This window comes from Notothenia rossii, assembly GCF_949606895.1.
Source record: "Notothenia rossii genome assembly, contig: scaffold_321, whole genome shotgun sequence".
Lineage (NCBI taxonomy): Eukaryota > Metazoa > Chordata > Actinopteri > Perciformes > Nototheniidae > Notothenia > Notothenia rossii.
The window spans coordinates 24,574-42,265 of record NW_027639890.1 but is presented as its reverse complement, the minus strand read 5'-3'; the positions used below and the strand labels follow the sequence as shown (position 1 = coordinate 42,265).

Genomic DNA, 17,692 nt, shown 5'->3' with positions numbered 1-17,692 from the left:
GTACAGGTATTTGGGTTCAACATGTAAGAAGTAGAAAGTACAGGTATTTGAGTTCAACATGTAAGAAGTAGAAAGTACAGGTATTTGTGTTCAACATGTAAGAAGTAGAAAGTACAGGTATTTGAGTTCAACATGTAAGAAGTAGAAAGTACAGGTATTTGAGTTCAACATGTAAGAAGTAGAAAGTACAGGTATTTGAGTTCAACATGTAAGAAGTAGAAAGTACAGGTATTTGGGTTCAACATGTAAGAAGTAGAAAGTACAGGTATTTGAGTTCAACATGTAAGAAGTAGAAAGTACAGGTATTTGTGTTCAACATGTAAGAAGTAGAAAGTTCAGGTATTTGGGTTCAAAATGTAAGAAGTAAAAGTTAAAAGTCATCAGAAAAATAATTAGTGGAGTAAAGTACTGATACCAGAAAAATGTACTTAAGTACAGTAACAGAGTATTTGTTCTCCACTACTTCCCACCTCTCTATTTACCAGAGATGAGCGTTTCCTGTCTGTACTGGTGGTGGACGGTTCTGTAGATGTACTTTATTGAAATGGGAAACACATGCTGGTCCTGATTGTCTAATGTTTATATTATATTATCAGAGATGAGCGTTACCTGTCTGAAGAGGTGTTGGAGGGTCTTCTGGTGACCGTAAAAGACGTACAGCGCCCCCTGGTGGTCGTCCTCCAGCGGTGCGCCCACCACCAGCTCCCTGAACCCGTCCCCGTTCATGTCGGGAATCTGAGCCAGCGCAGAGCCGAGGCGAGCGTTCTGAGAGTGGTCGGACACCTGCAGCGCCCCCTGCAGGACGAACGAGGTCTGCAGGGACAGGGGTCACTAAAATCTGTTCTGAATATCTGCTCTTGAACGTGTATGTGTGTGTGTGTGTGTGTGTGTGTGTGTGTGTGTGTGTGTGTGTGTGTGTGTGTGTGTGTGTGTGTGTGTGTGTGTGTGTGTGTGTGTGTGTGTGTGTGTGTGTGTGTGTGTGTGTGTGTGTGTGTGTGTGTGTGTGTGTGTGTGTGTGTGTGTGTGTGTGTGTGTGTGTGTGTGTGTGTGTGTGTGTGTGTGTGTGTGTGTGTGTGTACCTGTGGTGTGACAGTGTAGATGTAGACCCTCCCCGTCTCCCAGCCCTGGCTGTAGAACATCGGCGCTGCGACCACCAGGACGTCCGTCTGTCCGTCATCGTCTACGTCCATCGATATCAAAACACTGCCAAAATATGAGCCGATCTGAAAAAGGAATGAAAACTTCAGAAATAAATCAACATTAAGAATTATTAAGAAGTTAATGTATGTGTACTGTTTATAAGAGCAGTGTGGCCTTCAGTCGTTGGAAACTTACCTAAAATGTTTAATGTTCTTATTTGAACAATGTGATCACATGACTCCTTCTGATGTTACAGATCTGCTGTAAGCTAGCTAGCTAACGTAGCTCCGCTGTCACACGGACCGATACAGGAACACATTCCTGCCCACTGCAATAACTCCGTGCAATAAATCACCTCTGGAAGAGAAATCCCTGCTCCATAGCTTCTCTTGGAACAAAACCACGTTGTACATTTTACATTTATATAATCTGTTCAATATTTAATATTCCTTCTGTCATATATGTATGTATGTATGTATATATATATATATATATATATATATATATATATATATATATATATATAATACCTTGCTAAATTCAACATGTATATTTTATACTTTCTTGATTATTTCTAGTCTTTGAAATTAAATATGTACATTGCCTTGTCTTCTTATGCTGCTGTAACACAACAATTTCCCAAATTGGGATCAATAAAGTACCATCTTATCTTATCTTAGCTAACCTGATGAACACGTACAGTTACGAGACGACTCACTCTGAGACAGCTGCTTTGTAATCCCCCCCAAAAAAAGAAACATAACTTTTATTTTATTTTGTCAACTTTCCTTTTGTCGCCAACAGTGTCCCCTGGTCTCCGTTGTGTTTTGAGCTTCATGCAGCGTTTTGTATTTGCACCTGTCGGCCACCATAGTTTGGCTCTTTCACTTTCAACACTAAACTTTTTTTCTGGACTCTTTGAATTTCAATATTATCAAATATTTCACTTCATGAAATGAACAGAACTCTCCGGGAGAACACCCTCATTCTGGAGACAACCATGTGTGTGTGTGTGTGTGTGTGTGTGTGTGTGTGTGTGTGTGTGTGTGTGTGTGTGTGTGTGTGTGTGTGTGTGTGTGTGTGTGTGTGTGTGTGTGTGTGTGTGTGTGTGTGTGAGACCTGCTCTCCCAGTAGCGCCTCTAGGATGGTCAGGTTTCCGGTGTTTTTCAGCGTGAACACGATGACCTTCCCGGTGTGGTTGAACCTCGGAGCTCCGGCCACGTAGAGCTGAGCGCCGCGAGAGGAAATGAGGGAACCAACCGAATAACCTGAGACCAGAACACGCACACAGAACCAATACGAAGATCAGGAACTTTATTAATATGTTCCTTTCCCTTAGGGTTTCCAGTTACCCCATAATACTGAAGTACAACTAGTGGAAAAGCGCAAAGAAAAACTATTTCACGTTCTTTGTTTGGCTTTTCATTATTTTCTGGTACGCATATTTTATTTTTCGTAGGTTTTCAACTTGCAAAAATGTGTCTCCCAAGTGTTTTCATAGTTAACTTGAATTTTGGATGTGCCTTGCTAGCCAATGTAGCCGGCTAGCTGTGGCGTTAGCTGGTGACATATTGTTTGCAAAGCTAATGGTTCTACCTCCTACCAAGCTCTACCCTTTTGTCGAATAATTTATGCCCCCAAAAAACTTGATTTTGAAGTTGGAAATACCAAAGAAACTTCAAAACGGTCGTCAACAGACCAATGGATGACGTCATGTTGGCTTCATCAGTCAGTCAGTGGTTTTTGCAGCTGGACACACAGATATATATATATCACTTTTTACAGGGAACTTCACAGAAGGGGTTTGTTACCCAGATAGGCTCCATGGTTCTTCAGCTCTTCTGGAAACTCGTCCTTATAGGAGGACTTTGGTGGAACCACCTTCCCGTGTTTGGTTTCTTTCAGCACGGCACCGTTCCAGTCGTAGGCGCCAACCGCCCCGAGCAAAACGCCATCCTGAGGGAATACAGATCTGTCAATGAACTCAAAGAGAGACCTGTCATTATAAATATTCTGTCCGTGACTCAAAGTTTGGACGTAGTTTGGGAACGTCACTCTGGCGCTCGTTAAATCCAGAGATGAAAGTGATTGAAGTGTTGAGTCATGCTCTCTACGGGCCTCAGTAGATTACCCAATCTTTGGCGACTTTCTGCAGGATCTGACCCTGGATCTGCAGACTCACTGTGAAAGATGACGTGTCGTCATGCTGCAGGAGGGAGAGGAGGAGGGATCTGCTGCACCTTCCAACAATTCGTCTGTTTTCCACATCAGTCTGACTCCAAGACTGATTTCATACCTTTTAATCCCTCGCAGCAGGAAACACATTGCATATTTGTCTGTGTGTGTGTGTGTGTGTGTGTGTGTGTGTGTGTGTGTGTGTGTGTGTGTGTGTGTGTGTGTGTGTGTGTGTGTGTGTGTGTGTGTGTGTGTGTGTTCCCTTAAGTGTTCTGTGCTGCTTAGCCCCAATATATTTGATTCCCTTTCTTATGTAATATAATTTGTGGAACCAAATAAAGTATTCAAATGTGTGTGTGTGTGTGAATGTGTGTGTGTGTGTGTGTGTGTGTGTGTGTGTGTGTGTGTGTGTGTGTGTGTGTGTGTGTGTGTGTGTGTGTGTGTGTGTGTGTGTGTGTGTGTGTGTGTGTGTGTGTGTGTGTGTGTGTGTGTGTGTGTGTGTGTGTGTCTGTGTGTGTGTGTGTGTGTGTGTGTGTGTGTGTGTGTGTGTGTGTTTGTGTGTGTGTGTGTGTGTGTGTGTGTTGGCAGCTTTAGGTTCAGGAAAACCATCTGCTCTGTGTTACACGTAGAAAGTTTCCACGACACCATTTACTCTCCCTGACGTTGGCGCTGAGACAAATACGACTTTCCCTGGACGAGAAGCAACAGAAGTATTTCTAGAAGCTTCTGATCCTGCAGCTTCAGACTTCTGAGAGACTCAAACTGAGAGTGAAACTTTAGCGTTCAACTGTTTCTTTCTCCTGGAGTCCGATTCAATAAATACACGGCTTGTCGCCTGCTGACTTTTATTGGATCACAGTTTGTTTTACTGAAGGAAACTCTGTTTATTTGACCAACATCAAGTGTAAACCTAAAGTGGCCAAGACTCTGTGCTAAAGAAATACAGTTAAATCTAGATCTTGGGAATAAAAGAAACTACTAAAGAAAACTCTACCCAAAAAAGGAGTCCAATTTAGAAAGAACAGTGAGTAAGAAACATCGAGAGATCTAAAACACAGATGTCAGACACCGAAGATCTGCCTTTGAGCAAATCACACATGAACCAACCTTTACATCGATCAATAGTGGAAATAAATGAAGATTAGCATTGTTATCACATCGCCTTAAAAACACAGCAACTGTAAGTTAGTGACACCTTTACATAAGGACCTAAACGTGACCATGGTTTTACTCACTTTGACTAAATGTGAGGAGAAGCCCGCCTGAGCCATCTGCAGACCGAACCGTCGACCCTGACTTCCTGCAGAACAAAAACAGACACCATCTTCCTGTAGCTTTCACACTTTAATAATAATAATAATAACTTAGCGCTTTTCCAAATGCTCAAAGAGCTTTACATTACATATCTTACATATATTAGACATGTAAGAATGAATACTGAATGAATACCCACTGGAGCATATTACGTTAAAGGTGGGGTCGGTCATTTTGGAGAAACCAGCTCGAGTGCGCTAGAATTAGAAAATACACAGCCGGAACAAATCTGCCACTTCCTCACAGAGCCCCTCCTCCAACACACACATGACCAATGAGGGCACGAGGTCAGTGTGTGCACAGATGGAAGGCTGACAGGCAGGTAGGCCATCCAGTTACTTTAGCCGGCTCAGATGATTGGACGTGCTTTTTACAGCGCCACGGCTTCCACAGATGAGATGTTTTATGGATTTATTGCCAAAGTATTTAATATATTCATTGCTATCGGATGTTAAGAGCATTCCATGGAATATAACAACAAGTGTTTCTGAAATAAATTACATACCCCACCTTTAAGTTAATAAAACTCTTTAAATGGTCACACCAGTAGTGCCGATCCCACTGAGGATCAACAGCTTGTTGCAGTTCTAACTTTCTACTTCCCTCATTTTCCAAACAGGCTGGTTCCTTTAGTCTGAATGTGTGTTTGGTGGCGTGATCATTATTATTTAGAGTCATTGCGTGCCTATTGATTTGAACACGATCCGTGTATCCATCATTTCCTGGTCTTCTCTAAAGAAGAGGGACCAATGAAAACGTTGTCATGTTGCCGTTGGTCACCATGGAAACATTCATTAGCTAACAATGACATTATTGTTCTATTAATATAAAGGGAGGTCAGGTACTCTTTAAAACAGCTGCTAGTTATGGGTACTTTTTACTGAAGTACATTTCAAAGCCTCTTTACTTTGACTTGAGTAAAGAAGTTTAGTCAGTACTTCTACTTTCACCAGAGTATTTTTAAACACGAGTATCTGTACTTCTACCTGAGTAAAGGATGTGTACTTCCTGTCTGTATCAGCACATATTTATCATGCAGAGGATCGACTCACCTTCCAGAGAGAAGATCCTCTCTCCCAGCGCGTCCGCGATATCCTTCAGCGAAGACTCGTCCGACACGTTGAAGAAGTGCTGCTCATCCGGGTCGCTCGCAATAAACTTTATTTCCTTCAGGAAGGCTTCAGGGTTGATCCCCCGGCGGTTGTAATAACCCAGAACCTGGAAGAGATGCAGAGGAAACCCTTTTTCAAACTAAAATATGAAACTTTCCTGCATTAAAGTGTCAGAAAATGTCTGAAGACTACAACTCCCATGATCCCACACTTCAAAACCATTACGGCAAACTTTTTAATTACTGTTCAATGACGACATTGGTAGCAGAATATAAAAAAGGGGCCTCTGGTTATGGTGTATAAGCGAGAAGAAAATGGGAGAAGAAAGAGGAATACATTCCAAGTTCTCAAGAACAGAAAGTTGATTCAGTAAAACAGGATTCTGATTTCAGACAGAAAGTCAGACAGGAGGTCGGACAGGAAGTCGGACAGGAGGTCGGACAGGAAGTCGGAAAGGAAGTCGGACAGGAAGTCGGACAGGAGGTCGGACAGGAAGTCGGAAAGGAAGTCGGACAGGAAGTCGGACAGGAGGTCGGACAGGAGGTCGGACAGGAAGTCGGAAAGGAAGTCGGACAGGAAGTCGGAAAGGAAGTCGGACAGGAAGTCGGACAGGAGGTCGGACAGGAAGTCAGACAGGAGGTCGGACAGGAAGTCGGAAAGGAAGTCGGACAGGAAGTCGGACAGGAGGTCGGACAGGAAGACGGACAGGAGGTCGGACAGGAAGTCGGACAGGAAGTCGGACATGAGGTCGGACAGGAAGTTAGACAGCAAGTCGCACAATAGTCGAATATGAGGTCGGAAAGGAAGTTGGACAGAAAGTCGTACAAAAGTCGGACAGGAAGTTGGACAGGAGGTCAGAGAAGTCAGACAGGAAGTTGGATAGGAGGTCAGAGAAGTCAGACAGGAAGTTGGACAGGAGGTCAGAGAAGTCAGACAGGAAGTTGGATAGGAGGTCAGAGAAGTCAGACAGGAAGTTGGACACTAAGTCATACAAAAGTCGAACAGGAGATCGGACAATAAGTTATACAGAAAGTCAGAGAATAAGTCAGACAGAAAGTCGTACAAAAGTCGAACAAGATTTCGTACAGCGATTCAGAGAGGAAGTCCGTAGGGTATTTGGGTCTTGAAGGACTCACAGCGATGGCGTACATGGTGACGTTGTCTCTCTCGCTGTCGGCGACCGCCTGGACCAGCTGCGGACTGTCGTGAGATTCTCCGTCTGTGATCACGATCATCACCTTCTTAGCGCCGGGACGACCGCCTCGCTTGAACCCTTCGGACCTGAAGACCAAAGAAGAGTTCAACTGCGTCAGAGATCCTGGTTGAGGTGTTAAGACCTCCTTTCGTGTTCGAGTCAAATCTGACCGGATTACTACTTTCATCAATCATAAATACTGTGTCTCACATTTGATTATGATATCCTCAACAGCAAACATATGACATTGCTGATCACCACTTAATTGACTTTTGAGTTTTATTCAACTTTGTAACATCTATGTTGCTCCCAGTCAAAAACGACCACCATATGAAATGAATGGGTTTCCCTAGATTGTGCCTCAGAGAGTACACATCCACAAATCGTCAAAATGTTGATTTGGGAATATATTTACCGGGTCTATTTCTTGTATATTCACTGCATATTCATCCAATAGTCTAAGACATTGTTTACAGCTTAAAATGGTTCATGTTGCAGCAGTTAAAATAGAACAGTCAAAATGGGCCGGAAACACAAAAGTAAGAGGGGAGGAACGATCACAACAGGAGGGGTTTTAGAAACAAGAGACTTCTTTTGGTGCCGTACCGCCCCACGTTGATGCCCAGGGCCGTCCTGGTCTCCTCGCCCCCCCGCTGGTCGATGCCCTGTGCGGCCTGTACCACCTCCTCCACCGTCTGGTACTCCCCCAGACCGAACTCATGGACCACCTTGGAGCCGTACTGGACCACACCCACCTGCAGAGGAAGCACTCCACATGAACCAATGCACCTGAAGGTATCACAACACTATAGAGCGGTGCAGGGGTGGCGTATTTATGTAGGCCGACCCTGAAGGAAGCTCCTTCTCCCTCGGGAAAAAGCAACGGGATTTCTCCATAGGATTTTGGAATATTGTAAAAAACAAAATCTGTGGAAAACGAACCTGTTTGATAAATGTTTTGTTCAGCCGGATAATCTCCACACGTCTACTTTCATAATGTTCTAATCATAACTCTAATCTCCAGAAGCTAAATGCTAACGTTATGCTATAAAGGAGCTACAGGCGAGTCCAGCAGCACGACTTCAACGTCACGCCAACTTAAGATCCATATTCAAACACACAGATTCTAGATGGAAGGAGTTGAAGTGTTTGTTTGAACAGTCTGCAGGAGGCAGGGACTTGCTCTCAAGCAGAACAGAAACTAACTTAGAGGAGTGTGCACGTGTTCGGCGTAATGACGTACAACGGCCTCCACGACTTCTGTAGTCCTATTCAGCCACTTGGTAACAACCATCGTTTCTCAGACACGTCCACTCTTCAGAAATCACCAGTGGGGTCACTGCTGATGATTTAATGTCGTAGAACAAAACGTGATCCGTCTCTTCAATGTGTCTCAACCACAGACCTTAGTTCAGATACTTTCCTAAACCCTACGGAGAGATCCCATTGGTTCAGCATTGATCCCACTGGACTTCTTTTAATTCAGCGATGAACCGACCTGCGTCTGACCTGGGCCGATGTAGAACTTCTGCAGGATGGTGATGAGGAAGTCCTGCACCTCGTACCACGGGTAGATGGAGTTAGAGCCATCCAGAACGATCACGATGTCCATGAACGTCTCACACCCTGCAAAAATCGAATTCAATGAATAATAATTGAATTAAACACACTGTAAAGTAAAGAAGTTTAGTCAGTGCTTCTACTTTTACCAGAGTATTTTTAAACACGAGTATCTGTACTTCTACTTGAGCAAAGGATGTGTGATACAGATGTGATCCAGATGTGATCCAGATGTGATACAGATGTGTTTAAGGGTTTGTCTCACTCTGCAGGGCGGGGGCGATGGTGTGCGACAGTTTGAAGGTCCTGCTGACTCTGGAGCAGATCCCTGTGCTGTACAGCGAGCTGCCACACTCATGAGACCAGAGAGGACCACAGGTCTGAGGACAGAGACGCACGGTCAGTCCCACCGGAGACTTCAGAGGGGTTTTATGAATCATGTATTCATTGACAGTGAAGCTGAGTGTGAGCGTCTCACCACGAAGCTGCTGTCTCTGGGGTTAGAGGTCAGCGTCATCCCCAGCCTCATGTTGTCCTTCCTCTCCGACACGTTGTCCAGAGAAAGACTCCCTGACGCACAACATCATCACACTCAGGTTAGCAGCGGGACTTAGCATTAGCTATTCAAAACCATACAATTATATAAAACAAAACAAACACCATAATTAATAAAAATATAAAAAAGAAATATATATATATAAATATACATACATATATTTATATATTGATAAGTAAATGAAATAAAACAAGTAATACCAGCCGTGCTGCTGTGATACTTGTGTTTCTCACCCAGGTTGAGTCTGCTGCAGTTTGCAGAGTTCCTGTCCAGAGGGCACCTGAACACATCACCAGTCTGCTGCTTCCCTGTGGACTCCAAGGGAGCTCCAACCAGCAGCCTGCACACACACACACACACACACACACACACACACACACACACACACACACACACACACACACACACACACACACACACACACACACACACACACACACACACACACACACACAGAGACACACACACAGAGACACACACACACACACACACACACACACACGCACACACACACACACACACACACACACACACACACACACACACACACACACACAGAGACACACACACACACACAGAGAGAGACACACACACACACAGAGAGACACACACACACACACACACACACACACACACACACAGAGAGAGAGACACACACACACACACACACACAGAGACACACACACACACACACACACACACACACACACACACACACACACACACACCGTCACACACACACACACACACACACACACACACACACACACCGTCACACACACACACACACACACACACACACACACACACACACACACAGACACACACACACACACACACACACACACACACACACACACATTACATATAGAATGCAATGACATTTGAAGAAGACACTCTCTTTTCACCCTCTGTCTGAACCCAGAGCCCAGTCTGCGCTCTGATTGGTCAGCTGACCGGCTCTGTCGTAAAATATGACAACACCAACTTTTCAATGAAGTGGTTGAAATGAAGTGAATGCCAGTAAACAATCTTTTACTAATCTTTAAAGGTTGTTTCCTGTTAATGTTATTTTGAAAAGACTCCATGCATGTGACCAGCAGAGGCTGTGCTGCTGGACATGAAAGAAACAGGATGGTGTTTTTCATAAGCTCTTATAATCAATTCCATGACTTGCTCTGAGCACTTGGCCGAACAGTGGAGTATGCTGCAAGACAGACGGTCTTTGAGTCGTTCAAGTTTCAAGTCTTCGTCACCAGGTGCTCAGCAGCTGCAGAGGAGATGAGAAACGGAAGTCTCCTCCAGCAGAGCAACATGAATGTGTAGAGCACATAGAAGCAATAAATCAGATGAAAGAGTGCACGAAGAGTCGATATGCAAGTAAATGGAATATGATATATGGATCAATAAGTTGCACAAAGCAAACAGGTGAATGTTTATGGATGTTCTTCACAGAGTTCAGTTCAATGGTCTGATTGTCTTATAGTCTTATTAAAGCCATGTCCAGACATTAACCAGTTCAAGAGGAAATACACAGAAATCATTTTCTCCAGATACAGAGATGGGGAAGGTGTTTGACTGTGTGTGTATACGTGAGTATGTATGTGTGAATATATGTATATCAGTGTATGTGTATATGTATATATGTCAATCAACAGATAAAGCCGATTAATAATACTAATCATATCAATAATAATGCATAAAAATGATAATTATTGCAGATTACAAATTATAAATAAATCATTTAGGGACAATTATACTTCTTCTCACTCCTTTTCGAACATTAGATGCGGCACTGTTTATGTTGCTAATGCTGTTGTTGTTGTTGTTGTTGTTGTTGTTGTAAATGTAATTTTTTCTTTTGTCATTTCTATGTTTTGATTTGTTTTAAACGACTATGCACTGCAACATTTTTTTTGTTTTTGTAATTTTACTTGTTCGAAATCAAATCAATCAATATCAATTGTGGGAGGAAACTGTCTCTGAGTGGCTTTTACATAAAGTTTCATTGATTGAAATAAAAGAAAATATCGTAAATCAAAACAATACACAACAACTGCACAAATAAGTTGCACGTGTGTGTGTGTGTGTGTGTGTGTGTGTGTGTGTGTGTGTGTGTGTGTGTGTGTGTGTGTGTGTGTGTGTGTGTGTGTGTGTGTGTGTGTGTGTGTGTGTGTGTGTGTGTGTGTGTGTGTGTGTGTGTGTGTTCTTCACAGAGTCCAGGTGTGTAACAGTCTGATTGCCTGTGGGATGAAACTGAGACATGTTTGTGAATCAAAGCTAACATCTCCGTCGCGTTTGACGCTAAAATCAGAGACTTGTGTTGTGGTAAACCTGAGGCGTGGTGCGTGTTGCCGTATGCAGACAGGAACCTAATAAACAGTCTGATTAACTTCACGAACGGGAAATAAAAAAAGCCTTTAATGAACGGACAGAGGTCAGACCCCGAGTCACACAGCAGGGGGGGGGGGGCGTTAGTAAACACCTCCACATGAGGCTTCTGGGAACACAGCTGAGTCACACGGTGAGGAAAAGCCTCTAAGTGTCCGTCTGATCATGTGTCGTCCACATCAGACACTTCATCATCACATCAGGAGCAGGTGCTGTCGTTTACCTGCTGCTGTTTATTGGGCTGTTTGTGTCCTGATGACTCCTGCAGCCGTTAGCATGCATTACTCTTTAGAGCAGGGGGGCCCACACCTTTTCAGCTTGGGAGCTACTTTTAAAATTACCAAGCCCAAATGATCTACCTACGGGCTGCCCCTGCCCAATCTGTGTCGTGAGGGGGGGGTGCTAGTGGACTAAACGGCGGAGAAACTGTGGCGCGCTCAGACTGGCTTACCTGTACGTTACTCAAGTGGCAAATGCCATAGTAAGGATGGATGAAAAAAAAATTAAATGTTTTTCTTCTTTTTTCAATGCCATGCGATCGACGTATTGGGCACCCCTGGTTTAGATCAAGGTGAAGGGAACAACAACTTCCTAATTATTCACCTCAAAAACAGAGCGTTGTGAGAACAAGAATTGGAATATTGAGCTATAACGGAAAGTTGAACAAATAAAGAAACAATCGAAGGTAAGAAATTCAAGAGAGAAGTAGGAACATGTTCTCATAGACTTTTATACAATTGCATGTAACTGTACTTTATTACTCTCCATCACTGATTATTCCACCATGTCTGAAAAAGAAAATCTCCAGACAAACACTTGAGACGTTAAATGTCACCATGCTGCGTAGAAAAACAACTCTGCAGGAAAACAATGTCAAATCCCCCCCCCCCCCCGCCACACACACACACACACACACACACACACACACACACACACACACACACACACTCTCTCTCTCTCGCACAGAGGGGGGGGGGGGGAATAACAAACCGCATCACATAGTTTCCAGTCCAGGGCCTCGGGTCGCAGGAGTCACAAAACGCTAAATACCTTCCACTCATTTACCTGCTGCTTCAAAGAGAGAGACTCTGTAATCCCAGAGACTGCGTGGTATGCATCAGACTGCGTGGTATGCATCAGACTGCGAGGTCTTCATCGTCACGCTGCGAATGTTTCCAGAGAAACAGAGAGAGGGGAAGAGCGGGAATGTTGCACAATCTCACCTGCAGCCGCAGACAGCGCCCAGCAGGGGGCCGAGGATTTATACTGTTCACTAAAGCACATTCTATCTTGTTCTATATGATGCCTTTAAAAACATACACAAATACAGATGTGTATTCAAACGGATTAAGCTCCATCGCATTAAGGGCTTTCACCTCTTAACAGTTCAAACTGATTGGTGTGAAAGCTGACGATCTTTAGGGTCTCAGAGATGGGAGAAGTACTCGAGTAAAAGTAGAAGTACTCAGATCTTGTGCTTGAGTAAAAGTAGAAGTACTCAGATCTGGTACTTGAGTAAAAGTAGAAGTATTCAGATCTTGTACTTGAGTAAAAGTAGAAGTACTCAGATCTTGTTCTTGAGTAAAAGTAGAAGTACTCAGATATTGTACTTGAGTAAAATTAGAAGTATTCAGATCTTGTACTTGAGTAAAAGTAGAAGTACTCAGATCTTGTACTTTAGTAAAAGTAGAAGTACTCAGGTCTTGTTCTTGAGTAAAAGTAGAAGTACTCAGATCATGTACTAGAGTAAAAGTAGAAGTACTCAGATCTTGTTCTTGAGTAAAAGTAGAAGTACTCAGATCATGTACTAGAGTAAAAGTAGAAGTACTCAGATCTTGTTCTTGAGTAAAAGTAGAAGTACTCAGATGTTCTTGAGTAAAAGTAGAAGTACTCAGATCTTGTACTTGAGTAAAAGTAGAAGTACTCAGATCTTGTTCTTGAGTAAAAGTAGAAGTACTCAGATGTTCTTGAGTAAAAGTAGAAGTACTCAGATCTTGTATTTGAGTAAAAGTAGAAGTACTCAGATCTTGTTCTTGAGTAAAAGTAGAAGTACCAGAGTGTAGGAATACTCTGTTACAGTTAAAGTCTTGCATTCAAATTGTTCCTCAAGTGAAAGTAGAAAAGTATTCTCATCAAAATATAGTGAAAGACAGTAAAAGTAGTCATTGTGCAGATTGGTCCATTTCAGAATAATAGATATGATATGTTTTATAATGATTGATCACAAAGTGTTCTCAAAGCTGGTAAAGGTGCAGCTAGTCTGAATGACTTTGTATACTGCAGGGTAGCTGGTGGATTTACTCCAGGTGGAACTAAAGTCTGATTTAACACTTGATTATATTTCACATCATTCATCCACATCTGTGAAGTAACTAAAGGGATTAAATACATGTAGTGGAGTAAAGTACACCATGTACCTCAGTCTGAACTGTAGTGGAGTAGAAGTACACCATGTACCTCTGAACTGTAGTGGAGTAGAAGTACACAGTAGCATAACATGGAAATACTCAAGTAAAGTACCTCAACATCGTACTTAAGTGCAGTATGTAAGGGAAAGGCTAAGATTAGATGAGACATAAGTAGGTGAGATTTTAGACACTTTATATATTTTATGTAATATATTGAAGTACTTTTATCGTGACTAAAAGATACAACCAGATATAAGAGAAAAGCTTGGATTAAATGAAAGTCTGTGAGACAAAATGAGACGTTGACTGAGTTTAAATAAAGTGAATTCAAGTGAAATGAGAGAAGGACTTGGTCTCCAGATGACGAGAGCCAAGCAGACTCTGTCAGGTCTGGATTATGAAATCCTGCTTTAAATCAGAGAGGACAATAAATACCGTGCGCAGATATCAGACACATGGGTGGAAAATGTGTCGTCCCAACATGAGTCTGACTTCTCCACCAACTTTCCTGGAAACAAGTGGAAGGTTTTCTCGCTTTCCCAGGAAACTTCTGACAGACCACAGTAAATAAATGCTTTGGATCCACAGACGGACCAACAGGGTCCAATCTGTCTCTACCTGAGGCGTCCAAATACTGTCAGAAGCTGGAAAACCCTTTAAAGTCCCATCAATTATGTTTATAGTCATTTAATCTTAAAATCTATCGACTTATGGCAGTCTGAAGTTCATCACACGGTCGTGAGTCTCTGCTTTTAAACAGAAGTTTAGCCAATCTGTCATCTTTAAATTTCCACTGAAACACAAAATATTTTAAACACATCGTTCAAAAGTTCTGCCAGCTAAAAGAGACGCTCTCTTGCTGAGACAAAACAAACCATTGGCTCCAGTACGAACCTCCATTTCTCCCAATAGCAAAAAAAACAAGAAAAAGTCAAAAGATTGAGGAGATTTAGAAAGACCAGTTCAAACTGGTTTCTATAGAGAATATGAGACCAGTAAAGACTGGTTTCAATAGACACAGAAGGGCTGGTTTCTATTGGTGGTGTTGGACCAGTACAAACTGGTTCTATAGCTATAGACAGACCGGTTCAGACTGGTTTCAATTGAGAATGTTAGACCAATACAAACTGGTTTCTATAGTTTCAGGCAGACCAGTATGGACTGGTGTCAAATAATGGTGTTGGACCAGTACAGACTGGTTCTATAGGGATTGTAAGACCAGACCAGCACAAACTGTTTTTTTTAAACATAAGCAGAACTGTACAGACTTTTTTCCATAGACAAAGACCGATTGGTTTCCGACCGATTGTCAGACCAGCACAAACTGGTTTCTATAGATAATATAACGGCCCGTCCACACAGCAGCTTTGAAAAAATCTTGAAAATCTTGGAGCTGGGCGTGTCTGAGAGCTTGGGGATTTTTCGCGAGAAACGCGACCAACAACCAATCACATGAATCTCCCGCCCCCGACATACAAAGCAAAAAAACCCGGGGATTTTATGCGAGCAATATATATATATTATATAAACTCCCCAAACAGGAGAAAACCTACCAGTTTCACCCACTGTCTCTGCCACCTCCCTCCATGCCTGGTTCCTCCGGTTTGTATCACGGTAAATAGTTCTGGTCGTAAAGAACCGGGTGATTTGCTACCGTAATTTCTCGTTTGGAATATGAGGAAATGAACTGCGGTCTGGCTCTCCCAGCTTGCACGCGGTTTGATTGGCTAGTGCTTGTACTGTCAGATTTACATAAACGGGATTTGATTGGCTGACGCTTCCAGCCCAGCTTCAAAAGTTGAACATTGCTCAACTTTTGAATCCTGAAAATCCTGTAAATCCTGGAAATCTTTGCTTTGCTTCCCCACAATGCAGTTCGGCGAAAAGCAAGGCAAAGTGACGTCACTCCCATTCAAAGTCGATGGGCAGAGAAGCGTTGGAAGATTTTTTTAAAGCTGTTGTGTGGACGTATACCGTAAGACCATCAGACCTCTTCCTTTGGAAGAAGCCAAACAAGTAGAGACTGGTTTCAAAGGATGGTGTTAGATCGGTATCGACTGGTGATATAGGGATTGTAAGATCACACCAGGTCAATCTGGTTTCTATAGACGTAAGCAGAACTTTACAGTCTGATCTCTATGTGTGGAGACATACTGGTTTCTATTGGTGGTGTGAGACCAGCACAAACTGGTTTCTATGGGTAATATAAGACCATATAGACTGGTTTCCATTGATGGTGTTGGACCAGTAAATACAGGTTTCAATAGACGAAGACAGACTGGTTCCCTCTGATCAGTAAAGACGGTTCTATAGGGATTGTACGAGAAGACCAGGACAAACTGGATTCAATAGACGTAAGCAGAACTTTACAGTCTGATTTCTATACATATTGTTGGTGTGAGACCGGTACAGACTGGTTTTTGGGTGGATGGATAATGAACTGGGTTCCTCACCACTGGCGCCCTCCGGCCTCGTGCTGCTGGACCGTGTATCCAAACTGGTTTTCTTTGGAGCCGGAGAAGACCTTGAAGTTCTTCGTGTCAAAGTTGAAGCAGAGCTGAAGATCTGAAACCCAGAAGAAGAAGAAGAAGAAGAAGAAGAAGAAGAAGAAGAAGAAGAAGAAGAAGAAGAAGAAGAAGAAGAAGAAGATCAGCACTTTTGAAAATAACAAGGTTGATTTTCAAATTAAAACAATATTTATTTATTATTAAATCTATTATGGAATATGGAATGAAACGACTCCATAAAACTCGCCAATAACTATTTTGAGGAAAGATGCAATGCAGTTTTTCAACAATTAGGTAATGAAACGCTAAAATCTGTTCAAAACATCTCAGAATTCTGAGAATCATTTTCTTTTTTTACCAAAAATTCGGAACTTGGAGAAAAAATTAAATGTTGACTTTGGTCAGATGTGGCCTTTATCCTCTTCCATACATCTCATCAAGGGGTCACTCAATAATAATCAGATTGTAACTTCCCAACGAGTCTCAGAGACGTTCTTGTTTAAATGCCTCAGTGTGTTTGAGCCAGGCACTAAAGTCATGCAGCCTGTGACCCGGCCGTGACCCCTGACCCTCTCAGTGTCTCCCAACAGCTGTGGGGTTTAACTCAACGCTCGGAAAAAACTCTGCAACCCGTGCGGCTCAGAGCCAGCAGTGACGAATCTGTGATGAATGTAACTTCTGAGGCCAAAAATAAGAGAGCAGTGACGTGTACGTTAAATAAACTCTCATTTTAAAGAGAGACTCTGTCCTTTTTCCACAACTTCTTTTCACAACAGAGAAGTACGGTGGCTGAGAGGTGCAAACAAAACCCAAACCTCTTCCATCAGGAGAAACGCTGCAGCTTCAGAAAGGATGCAGATATAAAAACCCAAATGTTCAACATGAAGAAACATCTTCAGCAACTTGAGGAGACATGGAGACACTAAAGAGTGACGCACACAGCTGGGAGACCAGGGGACACTAAAGAGTGATGCACACAGCTGGGAGACCAGGGGACACTAAAGAGTGACGCACACAGCTGGGAGACCAGGGGACACTAAAGAGTGACACACACAGCTGGAGACCAGGGGACACTAAAGAGTGATGCACACAGCTGGGAGACCAGGGGACACTAAAGAGTGACGCACACAGCTGGGAGACCAGGGGACACTAAAGAGTGATGCACACAGCTGGGAGACCAGGGGACACTAAAGAGTGACGCACACAGCTGGGAGACCAGGGGACACTAAAGAGTGACGCACAAAGCTGGGAGACCAGGGGACACTAAAGAGTGACACACCCAGCTGGGAGACCAGGGGACACTAAAGAGTGACGCACACAGCTGGGAGACCAGA

General features: G+C 43.1%; 1 protein-coding gene across 1 annotated transcript in view; it reads right to left on the bottom strand.

The window, feature by feature from the left end:
• Positions 1 to 609: 609 nt before the first annotated feature.
• The window catches only part of LOC307027286 (integrin alpha-11-like), a gene marked incomplete at its 3' end in the record, with an annotated part of 34,768 nt that continues 17,685 nt past the window's right edge, over positions 610 to 17,692 (bottom strand). The window contains exons 2-14 of the mRNA XM_079695500.1: positions 16,305 to 16,416; positions 9,286 to 9,392; positions 8,975 to 9,066; positions 8,762 to 8,876; positions 8,435 to 8,562; positions 7,543 to 7,691; positions 6,878 to 7,022; positions 5,682 to 5,847; positions 4,551 to 4,615; positions 2,952 to 3,096; positions 2,260 to 2,408; positions 1,080 to 1,223; positions 610 to 813 (exon numbers count right to left, since the gene is read on the bottom strand). Of these exons, the coding sequence (XP_079551626.1) occupies positions 610 to 813; positions 1,080 to 1,223; positions 2,260 to 2,408; positions 2,952 to 3,096; positions 4,551 to 4,615; positions 5,682 to 5,847; positions 6,878 to 7,022; positions 7,543 to 7,691; positions 8,435 to 8,562; positions 8,762 to 8,876; positions 8,975 to 9,066; positions 9,286 to 9,392; positions 16,305 to 16,416 (1,721 nt within the window). The remainder of the gene's footprint in view (positions 814 to 1,079; positions 1,224 to 2,259; positions 2,409 to 2,951; positions 3,097 to 4,550; positions 4,616 to 5,681; positions 5,848 to 6,877; positions 7,023 to 7,542; positions 7,692 to 8,434; positions 8,563 to 8,761; positions 8,877 to 8,974; positions 9,067 to 9,285; positions 9,393 to 16,304; positions 16,417 to 17,692) is intronic.